Source organism: Bos grunniens, chromosome 4 (genome assembly GCF_055505025.1).
Source record: "Bos grunniens cultivar Pamir isolate PY7600 chromosome 4, Bosgru_T2T1.0, whole genome shotgun sequence".
Taxonomy (NCBI): Eukaryota; Metazoa; Chordata; class Mammalia; order Artiodactyla; family Bovidae; genus Bos; species Bos grunniens.
The window spans coordinates 49124773-49151246 of record NC_141168.1 but is presented as its reverse complement, the minus strand read 5'-3'; the positions used below and the strand labels follow the sequence as shown (position 1 = coordinate 49151246).

At 42.1% G+C, this 26474-nt stretch overlaps 1 protein-coding gene across 4 annotated transcripts in view; it reads left to right on the top strand.

Moving 5' to 3' along the window:
* The window catches only part of GSDME (gasdermin E), a 113619-nt gene that overhangs the window by 29003 nt on the left and 58142 nt on the right, over positions 1-26474 (top strand). The window contains exons 1-2 of one of the 4 annotated variants that reach the window (XM_086396327.1): positions 13807-14087; positions 22524-22753. In XM_086396327.1, coding sequence (XP_086252453.1) covers positions 22543-22753 — 211 coding nt within the window. In that variant the 5' untranslated portion in view covers positions 13807-14087; positions 22524-22542. Of the gene's footprint in view, positions 1-13806; positions 14088-16054; positions 17023-22523; positions 22754-26474 lie in introns of those variants that run through there. The other 3 variants (XM_086396331.1, XM_086396329.1, XM_086396328.1) reach the window with 3 other exon arrangements.

Here is a 26474-nt window from a genome sequence, read left to right as displayed (position 1 = left end):
CCACCTTATGCGAAGAGCTGATTCAGTGGAAAAGACTCTGATGCTGGGAAAGATTGAGGGCAAAAGAAGAGGGTAGTAGAGGATGAGATGGTTAGATAGCATCATTGACTCAGTTGTCATGAATCTGAGTAAACTCTGGAAGATAGTGAAGGACAGGGAAGCCTAGCATACTGCAGTCCATGTGGTCACAAAGAGTTGGAAATGACTTAGCAACTGAACAACTTCTCAGATGTATTGGTTTTGCCAGGATTCAGAAAGTTGTAGTGGATCAGACAGGCAGCAGACCACCAAACAGTGACTATGACCTTTTTGGGGGGTGCAAATTTGGCTTTGGGAAGTGCTTTGGAGCTTCTTCTCAGTCCAAACACTGAGTTGGTCATTGCCAAGTGTTGTATAAAATCCACTTTTTGTTGCGTGTCACAATCTGAGAAATGGTTCACTGCTGCATAGAATAAGAGAAGACAGCACATCAAATGATTGTTTTTTTTGATTTTCAGTCAGCTCATGAAGCACCCACTTACTGAGCTTTTTCACCTTTCCAATTAGCTTCAAATGCTAAACGACTGTAAAATGTTCAATGATGAGTTCTTCTGCAACTTCTTGTGTAGTTGTAAGAGGATCAGCTTTGACCCTCTCAGTTGGTCACTGTCAACTTCCAGTGGCTGGCCACTAAGCTCCTCATCTTCAAGGCTCTCATCTCCTTTGCAAAACTTCTTGACGCACCACTGCACTGTACCTTCCTTAGCAGTTCCAGGGCCAAATGTGTTGTTGATGCTGTGAACTGTCTACTGCTTTACCACACATTTTGAACTTGAATAAGAAAATTGCTTGAATTTGCTTTCTGTCTAACATCATATCCAGAGTAAGTAATAAGCCTTTAGCAAAAAACCATAAAGCAAGAAATACACATTAAAATGATGTATAACATAACCACATTTATTAAGAACGTATATCAATATCAAACAGCAAATTTCAAGAATGCAAAAACTGCTATTACTTTTGCACCAACCTAAAACAAACATTTGTAGCTAGACTTGTCCTTCACAAAGCTTCAAAAACACTAATTACTCTCTGACTCCAAAGATTATACTCTGCACCTGGCATTCTTCTCCCCACTACACTCTCTTGTAGCATTCTGCAATTCAGAAAAAAGGTTATGGGCTGATAACTTTAGGGTTACCACACCTGGTTGCTGAGTTGCCTGATGCCAACTGTGGTTGTTTTGAAACTCTACAAGAGAAAAACAATGCAATGCCTTCATGAGGATATAAAACCTCTCTCTATTCCTGAGAGATGGGGACACAGTTCCTGAGGCGCTAGCCTGCTATGTTTCCCTTTTGACTAGCAAAAATCACATAGGCACTCTTTTCTATTTCCTCCAAATTCTGTCTCTGTATTTCTATTTGGCATTGGTGGGAGCCAAGATTTTGGCAACAGTTCTCAGGGCTCTGCTTCCTTATCTGCTTGCTTACATCTCTCACAAGTGTCTTACACTCATAAATCCACTCTTTGCCTATCACTTAGCCCCACATTGAACTGTTTATGCATCAAGACAAAAGAACCTGAGCTTCAACAAGTCCTGACACCAGGTGACTGGTTTCAATTCAGATAGCAAGTTTGAGTCCTCTTCTAAGTCAGGGATTAAGGGTTAGAGTCCCATCTTAGAGGATTCAGTAAGAACCCAATTCCTGATTCATAGATGGTGGACTTCTTTTTGCTGTGTCTTCAGGTGGCAGAAGGGGAAGGGAGCTCTCTGGGACCACTTTTAAAAGGGCACAAACTCCATTTACGAGGGCTCTGTCCTCAGTACCTAATCACCTTCCAGCGGCCCCACCTCCATATACTGTCACACTTGGAGATTAGATGTCAACATGTGAATGTTGGGGTGATACATTCAGGCTATAGCAATATGAATTTAATATATTATATATATTATTCATTAGATTATATCATTATATATTATTCAATAATATATAATTTAATATCATAAACATAATATATACTATATATATTAGTATATAAAAACAATATAAATGCTGTTTATGTTTGAACTGCTAATAAATAACATTAGCTAAGCAAATTAATTTGCTTAGAGTAGCACTCCCAATCTTTGTCAATCGTATTGCACATAGAAAATATAAGTATTCATGTGTAACCGATTCACTTTTCATACAGTAGAAACTAACACAACACTGTAAGTCAACTGTGCGAGTGTGCTCAGTTGCTCAGTCATGTCCGACTCTTTGTGACCCCTTGGACTAGAGCCCACCAGGCTCAGCTATCCATGGAATTCTCCAGCAAGAATACTGGGACAGGTTGCCATTTCCTGCACCAGGGGATGTTCCCAATCCAGGGATCAACTATACTTCAATAAAAAAAATTTTTAAAAAAGTATTCATACAAGAGCCAGCCAGTAAGTGACTCACACCTCCAGGGCTGAAGGCTTCAATTTTTAGCTCCACTTGTCACTGCATGCTGCACCGTTTGGGAAACTCTTGCTTTAAGGGTAATGTTTAAAGCACTGAAGAGACCAATCTGTTTGACTAGACCTATTGGAATGACTGGCTCCCAAGGACTAAAGATTGTTGAGGCCAAGAAGGGAAGAAAGTGATGTGGAGAAAAGATGTAATTGACAATTTCTCATTGTTAGGAAAGCCCTTCCCAGTCTGTTCTCAGCCTGTTTTTCCTATTTCAGGTCCCCACTCCTGACCCAAACTTCACCTACTGCTTCACCTGGCTCAGGATATGATGGTACCTCTCTCACCTGTCCTAAATCTTAACAATTCTTTGTTAGGCCCCAGGTTATAGCCAGGAAGTTTACATGTCTTCAAATGCAGAATCCCTCCCCTATGCTTCTGAGATTTTTGGCCTACAGCACTGCATTTGAGCTTCTGACCCAGAATTTTAAAGTTTGAAGTCATCTCAGAGACTAAGTGCAACCTTCAGTTGCCAGGTGAAACACGTGGGGCCCGGAGAAGGTAGAGGGACCGTGCTGCCAACACCAGCTGGGGGCAGCCTTGGGACATGGGTGTCCTGTTTTCCTAGGCTTTCCACTACCTGGCGGTTTCATCTCTCTTATGCTAATGATGACACTTAATAATTTATTAATAGGTGAGAACTGACTCATTGGAGACTCTATATAATCTGTAGCAACAGCCAGATGGTCCTTAATAAAACATTAATAAAGCAAAAGCAGATGGCATTTAATAAAGAGTCATATAAACATGCCCAAGAGCCATCAAAAGCATTTTTTTCTGGACTCTCTAATGGTGGAGAGTTATCAGACAAGACATAAAAAAGGAAATCACCCTCTAACTTGTGATCTGAAAAAATGTTTAAGGTTCTTGTATATATTATGAATAAGAAAATATTTTAAATGTAATTTTATCTCAGATTTCATATCCTTATAATGACTGTTTTGTGGCAATTTTAGAAGAAATGACAAAAGCTTTAGTAGAAACAAAAGGAAGTCTCTACAATTTCCTCCTCCCTTGAAAATCCAGCCAAAGCAAATTTCCATAAAAATAATATATTTTAATAGAGTAATAGAAATCATTGGGTTGCAGAGGTTGTTTTAGGAATCTCTATTTCAGAACAGAAGAAATAACAACTTGTTGTAAGTGAATACTAATTTACCTGAAGGTGAAAAGCTGAACTTTCAGGATTGTGTTTAAATGTTTGACTTCCTCCCAAAATTCACCTGTCAGGCAGTAATCAAAAGTTAAGGCTTGGACTGAGACTTGAGTTTATTAGTATCAACTGTGCAAGACTTGTAGGCTGCCTCTTGAGGATTTTTTTTTTACCACCTGGAAAATAGGGATAATAATACTTTATAGAGTTGTACAAAGAGTGGATGAAATAATGCTTATAAAGAACCATGCTGGACACAAAGTAAGCGGTCAAAAAAAGTAGCAATTATAGATATCAGAAGCTGATATCTGCTGTTCTAACTAAACTAAAAGTAGCAAAGTTGTGAAATAGTGGTTTCCTATTTGTAAACCTTCCATGCATTTTTCAAAATCCTGATGAAACACTGCTATCCAAAAAGGATATCAACATTTATGCTTTCACATGCTTTTTTTTTGGTCTCATTTCCATGTGAATATCTTTAGTAATATTTACATTTCAAACTACTTCTGATTCTAGAATGTGAGGCTTATTTCATAGCTGGGGGAATGTTTGGTATTGCCCTGTGTGGGTAGGACTCCTTTGGTGAGGAGGAAGTGATGAGAAATGTAATCTAGAGAGATTTCAAAGATGTCTGGACTTCCCTGAATCCTTTGCTGCAAGGTCTTGATCAAAGGCTAATCTTTCCAGGACACATTTCCTGATAACCTTCCCTCCCAAGTCAAAATCACCGGGTTCTTTTTAAGTTTTTTTCACAGATCATTCCTCTAATAGTTGTGAGCCAGGTCAGCGAATGCCTTTATTTAGGCACATAGCAGGCAGTTAGTGATGTTTGAAAATGAAATGGAATTCCAAAGACCCTAAAACTAATGATAGTTACCATTTTGAAGTATCTGCTGGGTGCCAAATGAATCGCAGTCACCATATGAGTTAAGTGTTATCGTCACCACTTTCCAGATAAGAAAACTGAGGCTTAGAGGAGGAGTATCAAAGTAAGACCAAGCAGGAGGCAAAGATGGGACCCAAACTTAGTGATGTGCTAACTCCAAATCATGAAACCGTCCAGTCTTAATCAACCACCTAAGTGACACTGAAATTTGCTCATTTGGTTGGTTTTGGTGTGTGTATTAGTCAGGGTTATATAACAATATATCTATCATATAGAGATAGATCTGTATAGATATATAAAATTTTCTGGGACCATTTTTTCTGTGTATCTATATAGATATACAGAGATATAGCCTATTGGTTTTGTTTGGTGCTATATACAGATACATAGATTATATCTTTGTACAAGGAGGTTTATTATAGAAATTGGCTCACATGATTTATGGAGGCTGCAGGTCCCAAGATGTGCCATCTATGATCTGGAAAACCGGGGAGGTCAGTGGTACAGTTCAGTCTGAAGGTTGGAGAACCAGGAGCATCGCTATCCAAGGGCAGAAGAAGATGGATGTCCCAACTCAGGCAGTGAGAGTAAATTCCCCTTCCTCTATCTTCATGTTCTGTTCAGGCCCTCAAGAGACTGGATGATGCCCGCCCCCCCCCCCCCCGCCCCCCGCCACACACACACACACTACGGAGGGTGATCTTCCTTTCTCAGTCTACAGGTTCAAATGCTAATCTATTTCCAGAAAATCCTCACACCCAGGACAATGTTTTACCAGATATCTGGGCATCCCTTAACCCAGTCGAGTGGACACATAAAATTAACCATCACAGCATTGATGTTTTTATTATTTTTAATATGAGAACTTTAGCAGAGGAAGATGGATTTACCCTCAGAAAGCAAGCCTACCTGAATTCTGAAGTCCCTGTGTATCCATTTCCTACTGGCTGTCTAGATTCCTCAGAGAAACCCAACCTTGCAGGGAGATGACAGGTAATCTGAGGTTGCGGGGGACAGGGAGGTGGGGAAAGAAGCTTGAAGATTTCAAAGTATGCTAGTAGAAAATAAAATCCACTTCTACCAACAGTTTGAAAGAAAGTAAAATCATTCATAGTGTCAAAGATGCCCAGAGGGTGGCAGGCACTGAACTTCTGAAGCTGTTCTCTCATCATTCAGACTGACAAATTTATTGTACTGGCCCTTCTAGCAAACAATCAAGATGGAATCAGATGCCAAGATAATTTTTCCTTGCCAAATTGTTTTTTCCCATTGCAATTAGCATTTTTAAGGACCTCATCAAATAGCCAATGTGTATTCAATTCCCTCTCTCCCTCTCCAATTAAAATTCAGCTAAGAAGTTGTATCAGTAATAATTGTTAAAGATAAAATACCACCCTTACCCACTCTATCATATTTCTCCATGGTTTCTTAAATATCCTTTAAACCAGGCATAGGATTTTAAAAGGTTTATTTTCTTCTTAGTATGCATTATATAATCTGAAAGTAAATTATTTAAACTAAAAGCAGTTCAGCTGTTTGGGTTGCCCTCATTTAGATTCTTTATAAAATCTTTGAGCTTGTCCTATACCTATTTGTCCTCCAAAAGCATTTTGAAGCTGAGCCTGCTGCTGCTTTCAGAACCCCATTTCCTCTTTTTATCCTGGGCACAAGGTCTACATCTTTCTGCCTCCCTTGCAATGAGGGGGGCCATGTGGTTGATTTATGGGTGGAGGTGGGTACACAGGCAAAGTGCCAGGTCCATGAAAGTCTCTCATGAGAGAGTCTCTAGGTTATATCCTTCTCAGCCTGCTGAAATTACCCATGCCCAACACCTTGGCAGCCCTGAGCTGCGAATAGCAGAACCTCAACCAGGCTGCTTCCTGAAGGAACAGAGGGTACCCTTCTCCATCCCTACTTCACACACTCTGGAACTACCCTAGATTGTTCACTGAGAAAAAATGAACTGCTACAGTGTTTGAGCCATTATAATTCAGGGTTTTATCAGTTTGAGCAGGTAGCTTACTCTGACTAGTTGCCTTTTCCTTGACTGGGCTAGCTTTCCTCCTCCACCATGCTACATGCTCCAGCCAAGCCGTCCCATGGCATCTGATCATGGAACTTCCCAAACTTCCTCCTTATTGTCTGTCTGCCTTCCCAGACAGACTCTCAAGCTCTATGAAGTCATGGACCATATTTCCCTCGCTCTCCAGTATATCTTCAGTTTCTCATATAGTGCTTGGTACATGCATGTATATGTGCTCTTCAGTCCTGTCCAACTCTTATCAACCCCAGGGACTGTAGCCTGCCAGGCTCCTCTGACCATGGGATTCTCTAGGCAAGAATACTGGAGTGGGTTGCCATTTCCTTCTTCAGGGATGTTACCGACCCAGGGATCTAACCCATGTCTCCTGCGTTGGCAAGTGGATTCTTTACTGCTGAGCCATTGGGAGTAGACCCTTAATAGTGAAGTGAAAGTCGCTCAGTAGTGTCCGACTCTTTGTGACCCCATGGACTGCAGGGAGCTGCCCGTGAGAATGGGGTCCTTTGTCTGAAGGACACAGCTCTGGGAGCTGCCTCAGTCCTTGAGTGTTTGCTTGCAAACATAGCTCTCTGTCCCGCCACCCCAGAGATTAGGCACTTATTTACTGCAGACACCTGGAGTTCTGGACAAACTTCTCACGCACAGGGAAATGTTATCTGGTGTAAGAAATAATAACAGGGTGCCATTTCCATGCTCTCAAGATTTCTTGTGACTGTTTCTAAGATGTATAGGTCAACAAAGAAAATGTTAACTGTCTTGTCTTTCTCACGCTCTCCTGTATAAATATAAGATGCTGAATAAAGTCGTGGTCAGATCGCTTCCCTTTGTGGAGACGTGTCTGAACCTCTCGACCCCATCTTTGTTGTAGTATTCCTTTCCTGTAGTTTTCTTTCTCAGCTGCGCTGTGCACGTTCTCGGGACCTGATCAACTTTGCCGGCTGGCACCCGCAATGGACTATACAGTCCATGGAATTCTCCAGGCCAGAATACTGGAGTGGGTAGCCTTTCCTTTCTCCAGGGGATCTTCCCAACCCAGGGATTGAACCAGGTCTCCCACATTGCAGGTGGATTCTTTACCAGCTGAGCCACAAAGGAAGCCCAGGAATAATGGAGTGGGTAGAAGATCCCTTCTCCAGTGGATCTTCCCAACCCAGGAATCAAACCAGGGTCTCCTGCATTGCAGGCAAATTCCTTACCAACTGAGCTATCAGGGAAGCCCTGATCCTTAATAAATATTTGTTAAATTAACAAGATGTTGGATGCATGGACTTTGCTTTTCTCTATGCTGGGTATAGCAAACTTGGATGCTGAATAATCTTTAAGAATAATGGTAATGGAATGAGAAGAATGTGTTTGGCTATAAGTTGTGGTATTTCTGGAAGTTTCTAGAAACCTGACCTCTTGTGGATGACTACCAGTCTTCATTGCAAATCTCCTTTATGCTGCTGATGATATGTTTTTCTACATGAACAGAAAACATAGGATTTTTAAAAAACTGTATTTAATGGCATTCTCTTTCATAAAAATTAGTAGAATAAAGGTATCTGGAAACTCTTTGCTCTTTTTCCCAGTAAGAGGTAGAGTATAATTCCCCTGTCTTTGAATCTAGGCTTGTTTCAATACTAGAATGCTGTGGAAGTTACATTCTAGGTTTTCAGGGACCAACTCATAGGACTTATAGCTCCTGCTTTGTTTCTTGGAAAACTTGGTTTTTGGAGCCCCAAAGCCTTCACATAAGAAGTCTGACTCCCCCGAGATCACCATGATAAAGAGGCCACATGTAATGTGTGTGGTTGAGACTACCTTCTAGACCTCCCTGCCAAGGCAATAGACATTTGGGTGAAGTCATCCATCCTGGACTTCCAGACGAGGCTATTCTCTAGCTAAATTTTGATGAATTATCCTAGCCAATGCAACATGGTATTGAAAAATCATTAAGATAAGCCCTCACCTGAAATTCATGAGATGTGATAAGATGATTGTTGTTTCAGCCCACTAAGTTTTAGGGTAATTTATAGTGCGATAAATCAGATCAGATCAGCTCAGTCATGTCCGACTCTTTGCGACCCCATGAATTGCAGCACGCCAGGCCTCCCTGTCCATCACCAACTCCCGGAGTTCACTCAGACTCATGTCCATCGAGTCAGTGATGCCATCCAGCCATCTCATCCTCTGTCGTCCCCTTCTCCTCCTGCCCTCAATCCCTCCCAGCATCAGAGTCTTTTCCAATGAGTCAACTCTTCGCATGAGGTGGCCAAAGTACTGGAGTTTCAGCTTTAGCATCATTCCTTCCAAAGAAATCCCAGGGCTGATCTCCTTCAGAATGGACTGGTTGGATCTCCTTGCAGTCCAAGGGACTCTCAAGAGTCTTTAACAACAGCAAATTATTTTATTTCCATATTTGTCCAATAACATTTGCTTCAGTTCAGTTCAGTCGCTCAGATGTGTCTGACTGTTTGCCACCCCATGGATTGCAGCATGCCAGGTCTCCCTGTCCATCATCAACTCCTGGAGTTTACTCAAACTCATGTCCATTGAGTCAGTGATGCCATCCAACCATCTCATCCTTTGCTATCCCCTTCTTCTCCCGTCTTCAATCATTCCCAACATCAGCGTCTTTTCAAGTGAGTCAGTTCTTCACATCAGGTGACCAAAGTATTGAAGTTTCAGCTTCAGCATCAGTCCTTCCAGTGAACACTCAGGACTGATCTCCTTTAGGATGGACTGGTTGGATCTCCTTGCAGTCCAAGGGACTCTCAAGAGTCTTCTCCAACACCACAGTTCAAAAGCATCAATTCTTCAGCACTCAGCTTTCTTTGTAGTCCAACTCTCACATCCATACATGACTACTGGAAAAACCATAGCCTTGACTAGACCAACCTTTGTTGGCAAAGTAATGTCTCTGCTTTTGAATATGCTATCTAGGTTGGTCATAACTTTCCTTCCAAGGAGTAATCCTCTTTTAATTTCATGGCTGCAGTCACCATCTGCAGTGATTTTGGAGCCCCCAAAAATAAAGTCAGCCACTGTTTCCCCATCTATTTGCCATGAAGTGATGGGACCAGATGCCATGATCTTCGTTTTCTGAATGTTGAGTTTTAAGCCAACTTTTTTACTCTCTTTCACTTTCATCAAGAGGCTCTTTAGGTCTTCTTCACTTTCTACCATAAGGGTGGTGTCATCTGCATATCTGAGGTTATTGATATTTCTCCCGGTAGTCTTGATTCCAGCTTGTGCTTCATTGAGTTCAGCATTTCTCATGATGTACTCTGCATGTAAGTTTAATAAGCAGGGTGACAATATACAGCCTTGATATACTCCTTTTACTATTTGAAACCAGTCGGTTGTTCCATGTCCAGTTCTAATTGTTGCTTCCTGACCTGCATATAGGTTTCTCAAGAGGCAGGTCAGGTGGTCTGGTATTCCCATCTCTTAAAGAATTTTCCACAGTTGATTGTGATCCACACAGTCAAAGGCTTTGGCATAGTTAATAAAGCAGAAATAGATGCTTTTCTGGAACTCTCTTGCTTTTTTGATGATCCAACATGTTGGCAATTTGATCTCTGGTTCCACTGCCTTTTCTAAATCCAGCTTGAACATCTGGAAGTTCATGGTTCATGTATTGTTGAAGCCTGGCTTGGAGAATTTTGAGAATTACTTTGCTAGCGTGTGAGATGAGTGCAATTGTGCAGTAGTTTGAGCATTCTTTGGCATTGCCTTTCTTAGGGATTGGTATGAAAAGTGACCTTTTCCAGTCCTGTGGCCACTGCAGAGTTTTCCAAATTTGCTGGCATATTGAGTGCAGCACTTTCATAGCATCATCTTTTAGGATTTGAAATAGCTCCACTGGAATTCCATCACCTCCACTAGCTTTGTTTGTAGTGATGCTTCCTAAGGCCCACTTGACTTTGCATTCCAGGATGAGTGATCACACTCACTTCACATTCTAGGTAAGTTATCACACCATTTTGATTATCTGGGTCATGAAGATCTTTTTTGTATAGTTCTTCCATGTATTCTTGCCACCTCTTTTTAATATCTTCTGCTTCTGTTAGGTCCATACCATTTCTGTCTTTTATTGTGCCCATCTTTGCATGAAATGTTCCCTTGGTGTCTCTAATTTTCTCGAAGTAGTCTTTCCCATTCTATTGTTTTCCTCTATTTCTTTGCACTGCATTGAGACTTTAAATTTGGGCAATTTTGGTTGATCATTTGCTAACCACCAAGTAAACTTTAGTTCTTGTATGTTTCTGTACCTTGCAATTGAACAAGAGATGGTTTGGGGCACTGAAAGAAATGGGCTGTTAATTCTGGGCCATATTTAACCTATCTTAGAATAGTAATTGATAATATGCATTGGCAATGTAGTCTCAAGTCAAAACAAAACAAAACACACACTTTGGGGACTCAGGGAAATAAGTTAAATTGGTTTAAAAATATATATATCAATGTATGCCAAATTTTATTTTAATTTATGTTAGAAGCTATGTTCCTCTGCAAAGCAGTCAATATGGTAAAAGACAAAATTATACATAGGTAAAAATTTTAGGCTCAATTTATTTATTTATTAACTTTTTATTTTGTATTGGGTACCTGATGTGAACAGCAGACTCGTTGGAAAAGACCCTGATGCTAGGAAACATTGAGGCAGGAGGAGTAGGGGGCAACAGAGGATGAGATCGTTTGATGGTATCACCGACTCAATAGATATGAGTTTGAGCAAATTCTGGGAGATAGTGAAGGACAGCAAAACTGGGTATGCTGCAGTTCATAGGGTCTCAAAGAGTTGGACCTGACTGAGTAACTGAACAACAAGAAATGGTCGATTAACAACATTGTGAGTTTCAGGTGAACAGTGAAGGGACTCAGACATACATATATATATAGGTATCCCTTGACCCCGAAACTCCCCTCCCATCCACATAACATTGAGCAGAGTTCCATGCTATGCTCAATTTAAAAGTGACATTAACTGAAAAGTAATTAATAAAGGAAAGGAAATGAACTTTTTTTTAGGGCCTACTATGTGCCGAGTGCTTATCATACATTTTTAAAAATCTCATGATAACACTACAGGTAATTTGTAAATGTGAAATTAAAAATTTGCTTAAGATCACTCAGTTGGTAAGTGGTAGGCTGGATTTGACCAAATCTAACTGGTTCAAAGCCTGTGTGTGTTCTTTCTCCTCCATGGAGGCTATTTATCTAAAAGAGTGCAGGTCTCTCCAAATGTAGCTCTCAAAGAACTTGGAAGAAATTAAGGTGGAGGTGGTTTGTTAGCATGTATATTTATGAAATATACCCCAGTAAAACATTTTATCGATTTTTGCCCACCTTTACAAGTTGCTTATTCAGTAAGGATCTGGGAGAAAGAGTAGGAAATACACAACACCCCATGGATGTATTTCAGAAGTTCTGTAACTTGAAACACAGCTTATAGAGTGAATCTTATTAAAAGCACTTTCCATCACTATGACTACCCCAATTTATCTCCTGCAAGATTCTGTTATAGCTTCGTTTTCTTAATGGGATGTATCTACAATGGGGTGAGAGGATTGGGGTTGGATGTTTTCTTTCTATTCATTTTTTCCCTAGTTGGGCTAAAATTCCCATCTTGCATTTGTCTGTCTGAAATCTTCAAATACTTTAATAATAATATTAATAAATACAACTGTTCAAAAAAAATACAACAGAAAAGTTGAGACTCTCAGTTTGGGCTAATCCCAACCATCTGGGACAGGATAAGTAGCCATGGGGAATGGGGTGGGGGTACTTTCTTAAACACAATTCATCCCCCTCTCCCAATACTTACATGTTCAAACACTGCTTGATGGACTGACTCTTGTGTTTCTTATTTTCAGAAGAGTCAGCACTGTCCAGTGGTTTTAAAGCTCAGATAGTGTTGTTACTGAGCCAAATTTGGGTTCCTTCACTAGTGTGCAGTGAAACCAATCTACTGACATTGGGTTGTATGAAGGAAAATGCAGTATTTATTTCAGGGCACACCAAGCAGCCAAAGTCCCTGAGTTCAACAAAAAACTTCAGCAAAGCATTTTTAAAATCCAGGTGAGGGAGGGGTGTCCCAGGGTATGTGATCAGCCTGTGCATAGTACTCTGATAGGTTGATGGTGAGCTAACGGTGTCATCACAGCGGTTAACAGTATGGATCCTTAGTAGCTAGTAGGTCTGGTCATGGTCATCAAGTAGTTAATTTCTTCCACTTGGTGGTGGTTTTAGCATATGCAAAACAACTCAGGAAATGTACATCAGATACTATCATTTCCCTACTGCTGAGAGGAGCTACAGCAGAGGATATGGGGGCAGGCCCCAAAGGATCATTTTTCAGTAGGATGGGCTTCCCATTCTTTGCCTCAATTTATTCATTTGTAACTTGGACTTCCAACCAGTTGCTGTGAGGGGTAAATGAATCAGTCAATGCATGTGAGGTACTTAAAACCATGCTTGGTGACAGTAATTGGAAAGTGCTATATAAATACTAGCTGCTAATCTCATACTATCTTCCTCAAGCATTTACTTGAAAGGCAGGGGACAGGATAAAAAAGAAAGGGAAGACTTTGAAGACATTGAGCAATTTGCACAAAAAGCTCCTGTACTCAATTACAGGTGGTTACCTATCTAGGCAGAGGACTGGCTTCTTGGTGGGAACTTCACTAACATACAACTTACAATGATGTTCTTGAGGTTAATGGCCAAGGTCAGGAGACAATAATCTCTATAAAAAGCCAGTGCAATTTTATGAGGACAGAGAAACAACAGCATGGATACAAAGTTTCTTGACAGGAGCAAGACAGTGATTTTTTTTTCTTCCAAACTCTCTAATCAGTGTGGCCAGGCAGAGGACAAAAAGGGTACTTCTCTCTTGATCATTTCTATTCATTCATTCGTCCAACAACCATTACTTCATTGTTCACCTACCCTGTGCCAAGCAAAGCAGAGTGAGACCTCGCAGTCTAGTTGGAGAAATGAACAAGAGGATGCATTAATTAACTCAGTTACTATCATCCATCAGGTACTGTGCTAGGTGTGGGGTATAGTGAACAAAACAGACAAAATCTCCCCCCACACCCACCCCTTGCACTTGTGGAGCTGGCATTCTAGGGAAAGACAATGCTTGAAGTAAGTATGAAATCCTAAAAATAAAGCATGCAAGGAACTAGGGCGTGTTCCTGTAGGGTGGTGGACTGGCTGTACTTTTAATTGGAATAGTCAGGGACAGTTTTACTGATAAGGAGGTGGGGTAACTCAGGATACGCCCAGAGCATATGGGAGCCCAAGGGGAAGCCCCGTGTCTCTCCATGCCCTGCTGAGGGCAGCCTCAGAACTCAACACTCTCCAGTGCCAGTTCTGGAGCTCACTCCTCCCGCCGCCTCGCCGGGCTCCAAGGGGCGGGGACCGAGCAAAGGTCCCGCCGCCCGCCCTCTTCCCTCGCGATCCCCCGCCCCGACTCGGCCCGGCCCGGCCCGAGGGTTCCTCCGACTCGACCAGCTCGGGGCCCGAGGCAGCTGCGAGGTAAGTCCGGTGTCTGGGCTCGGCTCTGTTCGGGATCCGGCTTTGACCTTGGGAAGCCGAGCCCGCGCGGCCCTTTCTCTCTGGGACACCCTCCGGTGTGCCCCTTAGTCCTAAGGGGGACGAATGGGTGGGCTGCCCGCAACTGGACCGCCGGCCCCATGGCGTCCCCCCTCTCCCCCGTTTCCAGCCCCCGTCCCCCCACCCCACCCCTTTCCCATCCCATCCCCTCTCCTCTCCTCCTCCACTCCATTGCCACTTCCTTCTCTGGCTTTTGCTAGGGCAGCGGGTACCCACTGCCCGCCTTCTTCGCGCCCCCTCCCCATTCCTTCTTTCTTTGTCTTCCGGTTTCTCCTGGCTAGGCTCTAGATGGCCGCGTGCCGGGGCGCGTGTGCGCGGGGAAGGAAGGCGGGGGCGGCGTGGAATTCTCTCTCCTGCCTGGACCGAGTCCCCATCCCTGGCGTCGGGGATCCTGGGCCCCGAGGTTACGGAGGAGGAGGAGGAGGCCAGGCCCCGCCCGGTAGTTCTCAGCCTGGATGGGATGACATCACCGCGCTCACCGGGCCTCCACGTGCGGACCCGGACCGCTTCCCCTCTGCACCTGACCAGGTTCTAAGACCAGGGCCGTCTTAGAACGGCGTGGGTTCTAGCGGGTTTGGAAAAACCCTCTCACTGAGATTCTACTCAGTTCAGAGGACTGGTGAGAAGGAAGGATGCGTTGGGATTGATGGATGCCTTTAAGAGGCAAATAGACAAAGTAGTTGAAGTGGAATGAAAAGTGCTGCGGAATCAGAGAACAGCTGAAGAAGTGTAGAGTAAATTAATCGTTTTCCAAAGCCACCACCAATGAGCTCTTTTCATAAACGAAAACCTCCGGGAAAAGATGAGGCCAGACAATTAGATCTGAGAAATACCGCCCAAGCCCTCAGAAGCTCCTTAGGTTTTCCAGAAGTGCTTTTGTTTTTCTTTTTGAACCCGCAAGGAGAACCAGTGGGTTCTTTACTTAATCAGCCTCCAGTTATTTATTCCACTTCCCCCAAACCTTTGCTGACTCACCCTCCTTTTACAAGCTCATGCGTGCCCTGTGACCACCTTTTTTTTTTTTTTAATTTCAGATTTTTAGTTTAGAAAGAAATGATAGAGTTCCTTGTCTTTAATTTGCTGCTGCTGCTGCTGCTAAGTCGCTTCAGTCGTGTCCGACTCTGTGCGACCCCATAGACGGCAGCCCACCAGGCCCCGCTGTCCCTGGGATTCTCCAGGCAAGAACACTGGAGTGGGTTGCCATTTCCTCCTCCAGTGCATGAAAGTGAAAAGTGAAAGTGAAGTCCCTCAGTCGTGTCCGACTCTTAGCGACCCCATGGACTGCAGCCTACCAGGCTCCTCCGTCCATGGGGTTTTTCCAGGCAAGAGTACTGGAGTGGGTGCCATTACCTTCTCCCCTTTAATTTGCCTTACTATACAAATGAAGGCACTGGGCTGTAAGCATTGGAAGATACGGAAGAATGACACCTCTATTTAAAGTTAATAGAGTCAATTTCACTTTGTTGTTTAGAAAACTAAAAACAGTTTGAAATGTGCTGAAGTTGTTAAGAGACAATAGTACTAATAGCAGTGTCTTGTTTTCCTAGATGGTGAGGAAATAGCATGTTTTATAGCCATGGTTTTTGCTTCCACTGTAACTGAAGTTTACCCTTTTGAGCACATTTTCTTACTCTACAAAATGAATCATATGTGGTTCAAAAAAAAAAAATAAAGCTGACTAGGGTGTCAGCAGAGCAGGTGGTCCAGGACTTAGGCTTGGGAGACAGGTGGACCTCAGTTGGAATCTGGGCTCAGCACTAATTCTCTATTTGAGGTTCACTGCCTTCTAGTCACGGAGAAGGCAATGGCACCCCACTCCAGTACTCTTGCCTGGAAAATCCCATGGACGGAGAAGCCTGGTAGGGTGCCATGGGGTCTCAAAGAGTCAGACACGACTGAGCAACTTCACTTTCATGAACTGGAGAAGGAAATGGCAACCCACTCCAGTGTTCTTGCCTGGAGAATCCCAGGGATGGGGTCGCATAGAGTCGGACACGACTGAAGCGACTTAGCAGCAGCAGCAGCAGCAGCCTTCTAGTCAAAGACCTCTGGGAACAGCAGGTGGAGTTGAAGGGGTTGGGTCAGTTCCTTGCTGAATGAGGGAGGCTTTGCTCCATGGGCAACCCTGGGCTTCTCCATATCTGGGTGTCAGAAAGGAGTTATAGGATTTGGGCTTCTAGGCGATTTGGAGGAGAGTTTAAGGAAATAGGACTTTACTCTGGATTGGATGCTGCCAGAAAGTGTGGGAAATTCTCTGGAGTATCCTTGTAAATCATGTCTGAAAGGAGTGAGGCTAAAACTGCTGTTGACCGAAAACCACAGTTACTTATGTGTCAGGGTTGGTGGGGGTAGTGGGAGTGTTTGGTCATTTTTGTGGTTTGGACAGTGTTCACATTCTGACTGTGGTCAGATAAGACTATAAAAGGTCTTGTTTTGGTCTTGATTTATCATGACCACTGAGTGGCCTTGCCTGATGTTGATGTCCTGTGACATTGTTCGTGCCAGCCAGGAGAATGCCGGGCCAGTTCTGGCAACCCCAGGGCTAGCTGATTGTACCAAGTGAGTTCCTGGATGTCAGGGTTGCTGCTTTTTTTCTTGTGTTCTTGAGCAAATAACATCTTTGCACTTTAGTTTCCACTTCTGTAAAATGCAGACAATACCTCCTGAGGGTTGTCGTGGAGATGCAATGAGGAAATATGTAGAAAGGAGTTAGCCAGTACCTGGCACATAGCAGGTACTCAGCATATAGTTACCCCCTCTTTATCTAGTGGATGTTGAGGTTTCTTCCTTAGAATTCAAGCAGAGGCCCATTGATCAACTGGAGCTGCTCTAGAGAAGAATCCTGAATTGGGAAGAGGTAGGTTTTTTGCAACTCAAAGATGTGATCATTCCATCACACTGAATCAGTCTTGAGGATGGTCATGAGCGATTGTAGTATCTTCTGATGCCGTCACCATCTTGGCAACTATTTTTTAGATTCTTTGGTCCGAGTTGGCCGTGTGCTCTTCTGACTTTGTGTCGTTGTCTTGCTTTTTTGGTCTCTTCCTTTAATGTCTCTTGTCCAGGAGTCTGAGCTGAGCTTTCATGTCATTACTGCCTTGACTTTGACTCTCTGAGTTCTAATCTGCTTCAAGTTGGGCAGCCACAGAGGCTGATGAGATGTTTGCTAATGGAATTCTTAAGGCCCAAGTGAGGGAGCCCAGGCTCTTTGGTACAGCTGTAAAGTGCAGTGGAGTTTTAGGCCATGAGCATTTTGACCTTGACCTCTAGGGAGGTCATTTTCATCTTCTTTCAGATTGGAGCATTCTGGAAATTTGAATCTGACGTCTGGCTTCTAGTTGAGGCATTGTCTGTGTCAGGCAGCTTGAGTTCTAGATCTTTTAGTGGACTCTGGGCATATTATTTAATCTTTCCAGGTGGGACAGTTACTTTAGTTGTTTGAGAATCAGACAGCAACTTATTGGCTCCCTATGCCACATGATAAACTGTATTGTGTTAAATTTTTAGCTTATATCTTGGTTCATCTCTCTGATTTATTGAAAGCTTCTAGGAATAAAGAAAAAGCAATAGAAAATAGGCTAAGGACACAAACAGTTAAGAAAAAGATATATAAAAAGGCTGCAAACAAAAGACGCTTGAATTCATTTATATTAAAATGTGTGTTAGTTGCTCAGTTGTGTCCAACTCTGCAACCCCATGGACTATAGCTGGCCAGATTCCTCTGTCCATGGAATTCTCCAGGCAAGAATATTGGAGTGGGTTACCATTCCCTTCTCCAGAGGATCTTTCCAACCCAGGGATTGAACCTGGGTCTCCTGAATTGCAGGCAGATTCTTTACTATCTGCGCCACCAGGGAAGCCTCTTAAATTATATGTTATATTAAAATAACATGACTTAAAACTATACTGAGATACTATTTCTCACCTATGACTAGCAAAAATACAAAGATTGATAACCTACTCTTGTTGCTGAGACTGATACTTTCATACCTTATTGGTGAAACTGAAAAATGGTACAACCTGTAAATTATCGATGCATTTACCCATTGGTCTAGCACTTCTTGAAATCTCTCTTCAGACACTCTTGCCCAGTGGTCCCTGACCTTTTTGGCACCAGGGACCTATTTTGTGGCAGATAATTTTTCCATGGGCCAGGGGTGGGAGCATGGTTTCCTGATAGTTCAAGTGCATTACATTTATAGTCCACTTTATTTTTAATGTAGTGCTGCCACTGATCTGACAGGAGGTACCGGTTTGTGGCCTAAAGGTTGGGGACCCCTTCTCTTGCCCATGTAGGAAGGGGACACACATTCAGTATTTAGTATGGCATTTTTATAGTAATAAAAATTTAGACGTAACCCAAGTGATCAGCAATATGGGACAGGTTAAATAAGCAATGGTACATCTTCAGGAAGGGGTATTATGAACTGTATTATGCAGAGGGTACTCACCATGGAGAGATCTCTAGGATATATTGCCACGTGACAGAAAGCAAGATGCAGAACAGTGTGTACATTCCTTTTATATTTGTATAAAGAAATATGAAGGTGATATACTTGAAGGGGACAGGGGTGAAAAAGTAGATGGGACCTGGGTAGGGATGGGATTTCTCAGTGTGTATCTTTTCCCATAGTTTAGATTCTTGAGCCATGTAAATGTATTGTGTATTCAAATATAGTAATTAAAAAAAAAAACCCAAACCCTCTAACTTTAGCTTCACAAGGAAAATATCCTCAGTTCTTTGATTAAATAAGTCTGAATAAAAACCTCCAAAGCAGTAGTCACTGCTGTTAACTCTTCTTCAAACAACCTACCTTGTCAAGAGGCTATGTTTGATGCTAGATTGAAAAAAAATTAAAAATTAATTTATGAGTTCCCCTTCTTTATCCTCTAATCCCTCTGGGGAGGAGTCGTGTCATTACTAAGACTCTGCTGCCTATAGCAGATGGGTTTTGTTACTTTTTTTTTTTAATAGCAAGCCTGATGTATGTTCTTCAGAGACCTGTTTAATCTGAAGTCAAGGTAGTGAACTCCCTTCCTGGTTGCCCCAGTAAAGAATGGAAACCATAGAAATGGAGATCCTGATACCCCCGGTGAACTGACGCAGGTTCTGCTGCTACTCTTTTCTTGGGGCAAAGCAGGGTGAAATCCCCCAGGTGACTGAAAGTGAGTGCTAGTCACTCAGTCATGTCCGACTCTTGGCAACCCCATAGACCATAGCCTGCCAGGCTCCTCTGTCCGTGGAATTCTCCATTGGAAAAGTCTAGTGTTCAACCCAGAGATCAAACACGGGTCTCCTGCATTGCAGGCAGATTCTTTACCATTTAAGCCACCAGGAAAGTCAGGTCATTGAGGAGACAGTATTTTGTTCAATATTCTTCCCTTGTGTTTGACAAAATTAACTTTGCGTCTTATGCTAGACGCACTCTCAGTGGTAGTACTGCCTTACTGTCCCCACCAATCTGCTTCTTCCCAGATCCCTCTCTTGATAACTGGCATCTCCATCTCATCAGCCAAGCCAGGCCTGCGCTGTCTGCAGGCCATGCTGGGGAGTCTCCTTTCTTTCATCAGAAACCTCACATCCAACCAGAGTTCTGGGGAAGCCACCAAACCAGCATCTTTTCTGCCCTTAAGGCACTGATGTAGTTCCTTCCAGCTGATCTCCTATTTCATTTCCAGAAGATCTGTTTAAGTGACTACTCTCATCACACTGTTCCCTATATAACCCCTCTAGTGGCTCCTGCTGCCCTGGCCCTCATCAGGGGAGGTACAGGCCTTCAGGACCAACACTGAGTCTTCCTCATCCTTGTCTTTTGCCCCTCCCTGCTCTAGAACCTGGCAGTCCACTGCAGGAACCAATCCCAGAGTTTGCAGAGCAACTCTAAGTCTGTCAAAGGAGTGGTGATAGGCATAGCTACACAAACCCATGTCTCTTGATCATTACGACCTTGCTGGTCCCAAATCTTAGAAAATCTTCTCCACCTGTTCACCACTTCCTGCAAGTGCTGAGCCTTTATAATTGCTCATCTGCTAGAACCTCCTCTCAGTACTCCTTTGCTGACTTAGGCTCATTTCTACCTAGCCCACAAGATGCAGCTGTGATGCTGTCTGCTTCATGACAGCTTCTGCGACACTGTGTTTCTCTCCAGCTTGATCGAGATGACTTTTTCTTGGTTCATTCCTTTTCACAATCTCTGTCAATATCTAGCATAAAACTTAACTGTTTATTTCTCCTTCTAGTCACCAAATTAGTAGCTCATTAAGGTGAGAGGCTGCCTTTTGTGTATGTATCCTGAGTGCTTAAACACAGTACCTGGGTATAGTACATCAGTTCAGTTCAGTCGCTCAGTCGTGTCCGACTCTTTGCGACCCCATGAAATGCAGCACGCCAGGCCTCCCTGTCCATCACCAACTCCCGGAGTTCACTCAAACTCACGTCCATCAAGTCGGTGATGCCATCCAGCCATCTCATCCTCTGTCATCCCCTTCTCCTCCTGCCCTCAGTCCCTCCCAGCATCAGAGTCTTTTCCAATGAGTCAACTCTTCGCATGAGGTGGCCGAAGTACTGGAGTTTCAGCTTTAGCATGCTTAAGAATAATGACTGATTCAATAAATATTTTGATAAATGAGTTCTCTGATAAAAGAACAGGGTTAGATGGCTATAAAATAATCTAAGAGAAGGTACTTTAGAGAAGAATTAATGATAGTAAAACAAAACGTTTTAATGTTCTCGAGAAGATCCATGGTAAAGAAGATGGGTTGAACTATTAGTAACTAAACATCCAAGATTATCTCAGCTCTTAAATTCTATAATTGTGTTTTCTATGTGACTTCCAGATACCAGGGTACAAGTATAAATAAAACACAGTTCTTGTGCACTAGACATTTTAACCTTTCTTGTGCATTAGACAGTTTAACCTTTGTGGATAGTTATTTCAGTTTGTGCGTTTTTTGAATAATAATGGTCATGTATGTGTGCACATATGTATTTTGCATATGTACAGCTATGTGCAGTTTATATGTTGTGAATTGTTTATAACTTTTGTCCATGTGTCTCCTACCATTTTTTAATCCTTGATGTACTTTGCAAAGGTTTTTTTAATGTTAAGTATTCTAGTTTTTTGTTAATACAAACTAGAAAATAAGCATTTTCTCAGTTTGCTATTTGTCTTTCTAAAGGCCTTTCTAATTCTACAATTGTACAAATATTTGTTTGTCTTTTTTACTTTTATGGTTTCACTTTTCTTTAAAAACCCTCTAATCCACTGAGAATTTGCTCTTGTGTGTGGCATGAGATGGGTCTTCCAAGGTGGTGCTGGTTGGTAAAGAACCCTCCTGCCAACACAGGAGATGCAAGAGACTTGGGTTTGATCCCTGGGTTTGGAAGATCCCCTGGAGGAGGAAATGGCAACCCATTCCAGTATTCTTGCGTGGAGAATCCCATGGATAGAGCAGCCTGGCGGGCTACAGTCTGGGAGGTTGCAGAGTCGGATGTGACTGCAGTGACTTAGCATGCATGCATGGCATGAGATAGGGATCTGACTGTTTTTCCCCCCAGATGTTTAGCCAGTAATTCTAATAGTTTATTGAAAAGTATAGACATCTTCCAGTGAATATAGTACATTTATATCTTCCAATGTGTGTTTCTTTTTTCCCCCTCCAGCTGAAGAGTGACTGGGCTTTTCATTTCTGGGTTTAAAAGTAATAGCTAGTCACTTTACATTTATGGATAAGGGAAATCACACAATGTAAAGAAAAAGCACATTCAACCCTTCAAAGAAGTAGTCATAAGTAAGATGCACATTTGGGTAGTCAGTATGCTGTTCAACAGATATTCCCAGGTCTCTGCCTTCCCAATACTTGGTATTTCATGACCATTATGACTGGCTGAGGCCATGTGCCTAGTTCTTACAAATTGTGAGTAAATGTGATATGTGTCAGTTTTGGGCTAGAGCATTTAATACCTGATGTGAGACTTTTCTGGAACCTTATTTCCTGTTGGCTGATGACTGATGATGTTCAAGACGGTGTCTGCCCCTTTAGCCTGAATCCCTGAATGACAGCAAGGAGCAACGTCTTCTGTACTGGATGTGTAGTGTGAGCACTAAATATACCCTTCTGATTATAAGCCACTGAGATTTGGAGGCATAACCTAGCCTATCCTGATTTATACTCATATCCTCTTTTAGTATTTCAATTTTTTATTTTTTAGACATCAACTGAACTCAAGCTAGAGGCTTCTCTAAGGAGAAGATATTCTTTCATGAATACTGATTGATACTAGGAAGAAATAAGGTGATTTCAGGAAAACGTTATGAAATAATAACTTCCTATATATATACATATTTTTTTTTTCAGGTAATCTGGAGTTCTCAAAATGTTTGCCAAAGCAACACGAAATTTTCTTAAGGAAGTTGATGCTGGAGGTAACCTGATCGCAGTATCAAACTTGAATGACTCAGATAAATTACAACTTCTAAGTCTGGTGACCAAAAAAAAGAGATACTGGTGCTGGCAGAGACCCAAGTACCAGTTTTTATCTGTCACTCTTGGAGATGTACTCACAGAAGACCAGTTTCTGAGTCCAGGTATGTTTCTTTGGTTATATTTACAATTGTTCCAGATCAGGAGATGATTCTTCTTTTAGACACACGTTGTCTTGTTTTGTTGTTGTTGTTTAGTCACTCAGTCATGTCTGACTCTTTGTGACTCCATGGACTGTAGCCCACCGGGCTCCTTTGTCCATGGGATTCTCCAGACAAGAATACTGCAGTGGGTTGTCATTTCCTTCTCCAGGGGATCTTCCCCACCCAGGGATTGAACCCACGTCTCCTGCAGTGCAGGCAGATTCTTTAACAATGAGCCACTGGGGAAGCCACATGTTGTCTGGAGTGATTATAAAGCCATACCTTATAATCAGTTCTCCTGATTCTTTGCTTACTGTTTTAAAGACATATCCGTTCTGTTTTCTTTTTCTTTTGTATTCCATTTTTGGCTGTGCGGGGTCCTTTTTGCGGTGCATGGGCTTCTCACTGCAGTGGCTTCTCTTGCTGCAGAGCATGGGCTCTAGGGTGCACAAGCTTCAGTAGTTGTGCGGTCAGGCTTAATTGCTCTGAGGTGTGTGGAATCTCCTCAGACCAGGAATAAAACACGTGTCTTCTGTATTGGCAGGCAGATTCCTACCCACTGTTCTTTCTACCAGAGGAGTTCCAATATTGCAATTTTTGGTATAAAAGTACAACATGCCCACTTGTAGATGTTGTGGCTCCTCAGTATAAGTGGACTGAAGTTCTACTGCTCTCAATTTGGTTTAATATTGAGATTGATGATGCCCCGTATCCATCAGGAGAGTGTGAAAGATTTTATTACTCACAAAATGAAGCTTTTCTGGGGAGAACATAGTAGATTGCCAAGGCTGGTCCAAAAATAACTAGAGAGAAGAGGGAAAAAGATGGGCTTAGTTGTTCTAGTGAATAGGAGGTATGGTGAGGGTTTTGTATGGGTGGGGCTTGCAAGGGTTCAGTTTGCTGCTGGTGCCAATGGAGAGAGCACCTGAAGTTTCTTACCCAATTGCCCAGATGTGTAACAGAAAGGAAAGGAGATAGTGAGCTTGAAATGTCAAACATCAAAAATACTCCTCATTATTACAAAGAAGTATTTATAAAATATAGAAAGGCAAGAAAACAAGTCAATAAAAATTCCTCCATCAAATGTTAATTTCTATTATATTGTATCTTTTTTATCTCTGCTTCTAATTTTTGAAAAATAACATTGGAAACACACTACATGTAATTTTAACATGTTCCTCATTTATTTTATTTAACCTTATATGTTTAGATTTCTTAGTATGGTTTAAATATTTCTTAGTACTGTTTTCAATAAGCAGTATGTATGCACCCTAATTTGCTTAACCAGTCCAATTTAGTGCTTTGTATATAGGGCTGCAATGAATATTTTTGTTGTTGTTTTTCCTTTAAACAATTGTTTCAGCGTAGATTCTTTTTTTTATTAAAATTTTGTTTTTCTTGAGATATGGTGGATTTACAATATTCTATTAGTTTCAGGTGTAGAACATAATGATTCAAAATTTTTATAAATTATATTCCATTTATAGTTATTGTAAAATATTCCCTGTGCTGTATAATATATTGTTGTAGGTTATTTATTTTATACATAGCAGTTTGTACCTGTTAATTCTCTACCCTCTTACCCCTCCCTGCTTCTCTCTCCCCTCTGGTAACCATTAGTTTGTATCTGTGAATCTGTTTCTTTTTTATTATATTCACTGTTTGTTTTATTTTTTAGATTCCACCTGTAAGTGATAACATACAGTGTTTGTCTTTCTCTGATTTATTTCACTTGGCAAAATACCCTCCAACTCCATCCATGTTGTTGCAAATGGCAAAATTTCATTCTTTTTTATGGTTGAGTTTTATTCCATTGTGTATGTATGTGTGTGTATATATATGCCACATATTCCTTATATATTCTTCTATTGATGGACACATATGTTGCTTGCATATCTTGGCAATTGTAAATAATTCTGCTGTGAACATTGGGGTAGCACAGATTCTTAAATATACAATTACTGGACCAGAAGTTGGGAGCTTTTCAAAGACTTTTGGTACTCATTCCTACACAACTTGAGGAAATAGAGTGATGTATGAAGGTACTATCAACTCTTAATTACTGGGCTAAATGATGTTCAAGTCTTCTTTTAGCTTTAAAGTTCTTTAATTTTGTAATTGCATTTCTCTTTAAAGGGTAAAAGTGACAGAGGAAATAATTTGAGTTGACAAATAATCTCTAAACTTTCTTCCAGACCAGCATTCTAGACAGTGCTTTCTTCAGCCAGGCCCATTATCAGAGCTGTCAAGCAATGGGCAAATGAATTGATAGTGATTTATGTCATGTTTTCCCCCTGGATATTGGGTGGAACATTTATTAAATAGTATAACAACTAGCTATGAGGAAAGGCAAGAGAGAAAAAAAATCACAGAGCAGCCCATGAACCGCTGAGTAATTGGGATTCACCACTCTGTGCTCCTGGCCTCTTTGTGGTGTCCAGAGAGCTCCTGTTAGATGGGTCAGGCCAGTGGCAGTCCCTGAGATGAGCAAGTCCCACGTATGTTCATCAGCTGAGGCCGGAGCTCACCCCTGCGTCTGTGCCCTGTGGGTGTTAGGGCTGTGATGGGAGGTGCCCTCTTCTTTGTCTACCGAACAGGTTTGAAATGCCTCACCTTTGTCATCCTTGCCCCTGGCAACAGCACTGGAGTGCTGTGTTGTGTTCCGGGGTGTGGAGGTTAGAGGACCGTGACTTGGTTGTCCCAGTGACAGCCTGTTGGCTTCCGCACTTTTCCCTTCCACCTGCAGCAGTGGATGACTTGGTGCAGACATGTGCACAGATGACATCTATTTCAGAACGTGTCTGTGTCTCTCATGGCATTTTCGAATACACAGACAGTCCTGATTATCCCCGGCTGCTGTGGGGTCCAGTCCTGGGGTCAGAGTTTCCAGGAGTGGTAATAAGCCTGATGGGGACCAGAATTGGGAACTGAAGGTAGAGTTTCTATCTGTGTAGCACTTTGTACAACCCAGGACAGTCCTGTTTATTGGGAAATGTTGCTCTGGTCTAAACCCAGTGGATAAATTGAGCACTTGCTGTGTGCCAGGCTCTTTATTACATGGTTTAGAGACACCAGCTTCCAGCAGAATCCATCAGGTAGGAATTATTAATTATCTCCAATTTGCATTGACAAACCTGAGGTTCAGGGAGATGGATGAGATACCCAGGTCTCCCAACTAGGAATTTTAGAGTAGTGATCAAATCTCGAGCTCTTAACAGCTGCTCTGTGCTGCTTTCCAAGTCAATTCCCAGAATGTTTGTATTCTCAAGATGTAAATAGGAAGAGGCTTTGATTTGGGGGCATTTTCATAAACTCCTTATTATTTTTGGTGGAGATAATCGTTTACTTTGTAAATTCCACAGATAATGAGTGGTGATTAATTCTCATTAACCCTGGCTGAGGAATGGGTTTTCTTGACTGGAGTGATAGAAGTATAGGCGTTGGGGGTGGTGACTGGGTTTAAAGAAGCCTTTCAGACTCCCAGTAGATTTGAATCCATTATGAAGTACCACCAGGAGCCCAGGAGATCCTTGGGTCAGGGGAATGAAAAGGGCCAGTGTCAGGTTCCTAAGAGACTCTCAGTGTAGCCTTCCTTGAATGATGGTGACTGAGACTATTTTTATGGTAGTATTTGGCTCAATTAAAAATGAGAACAGAAGACATATAGAGACATGAGAAGGCT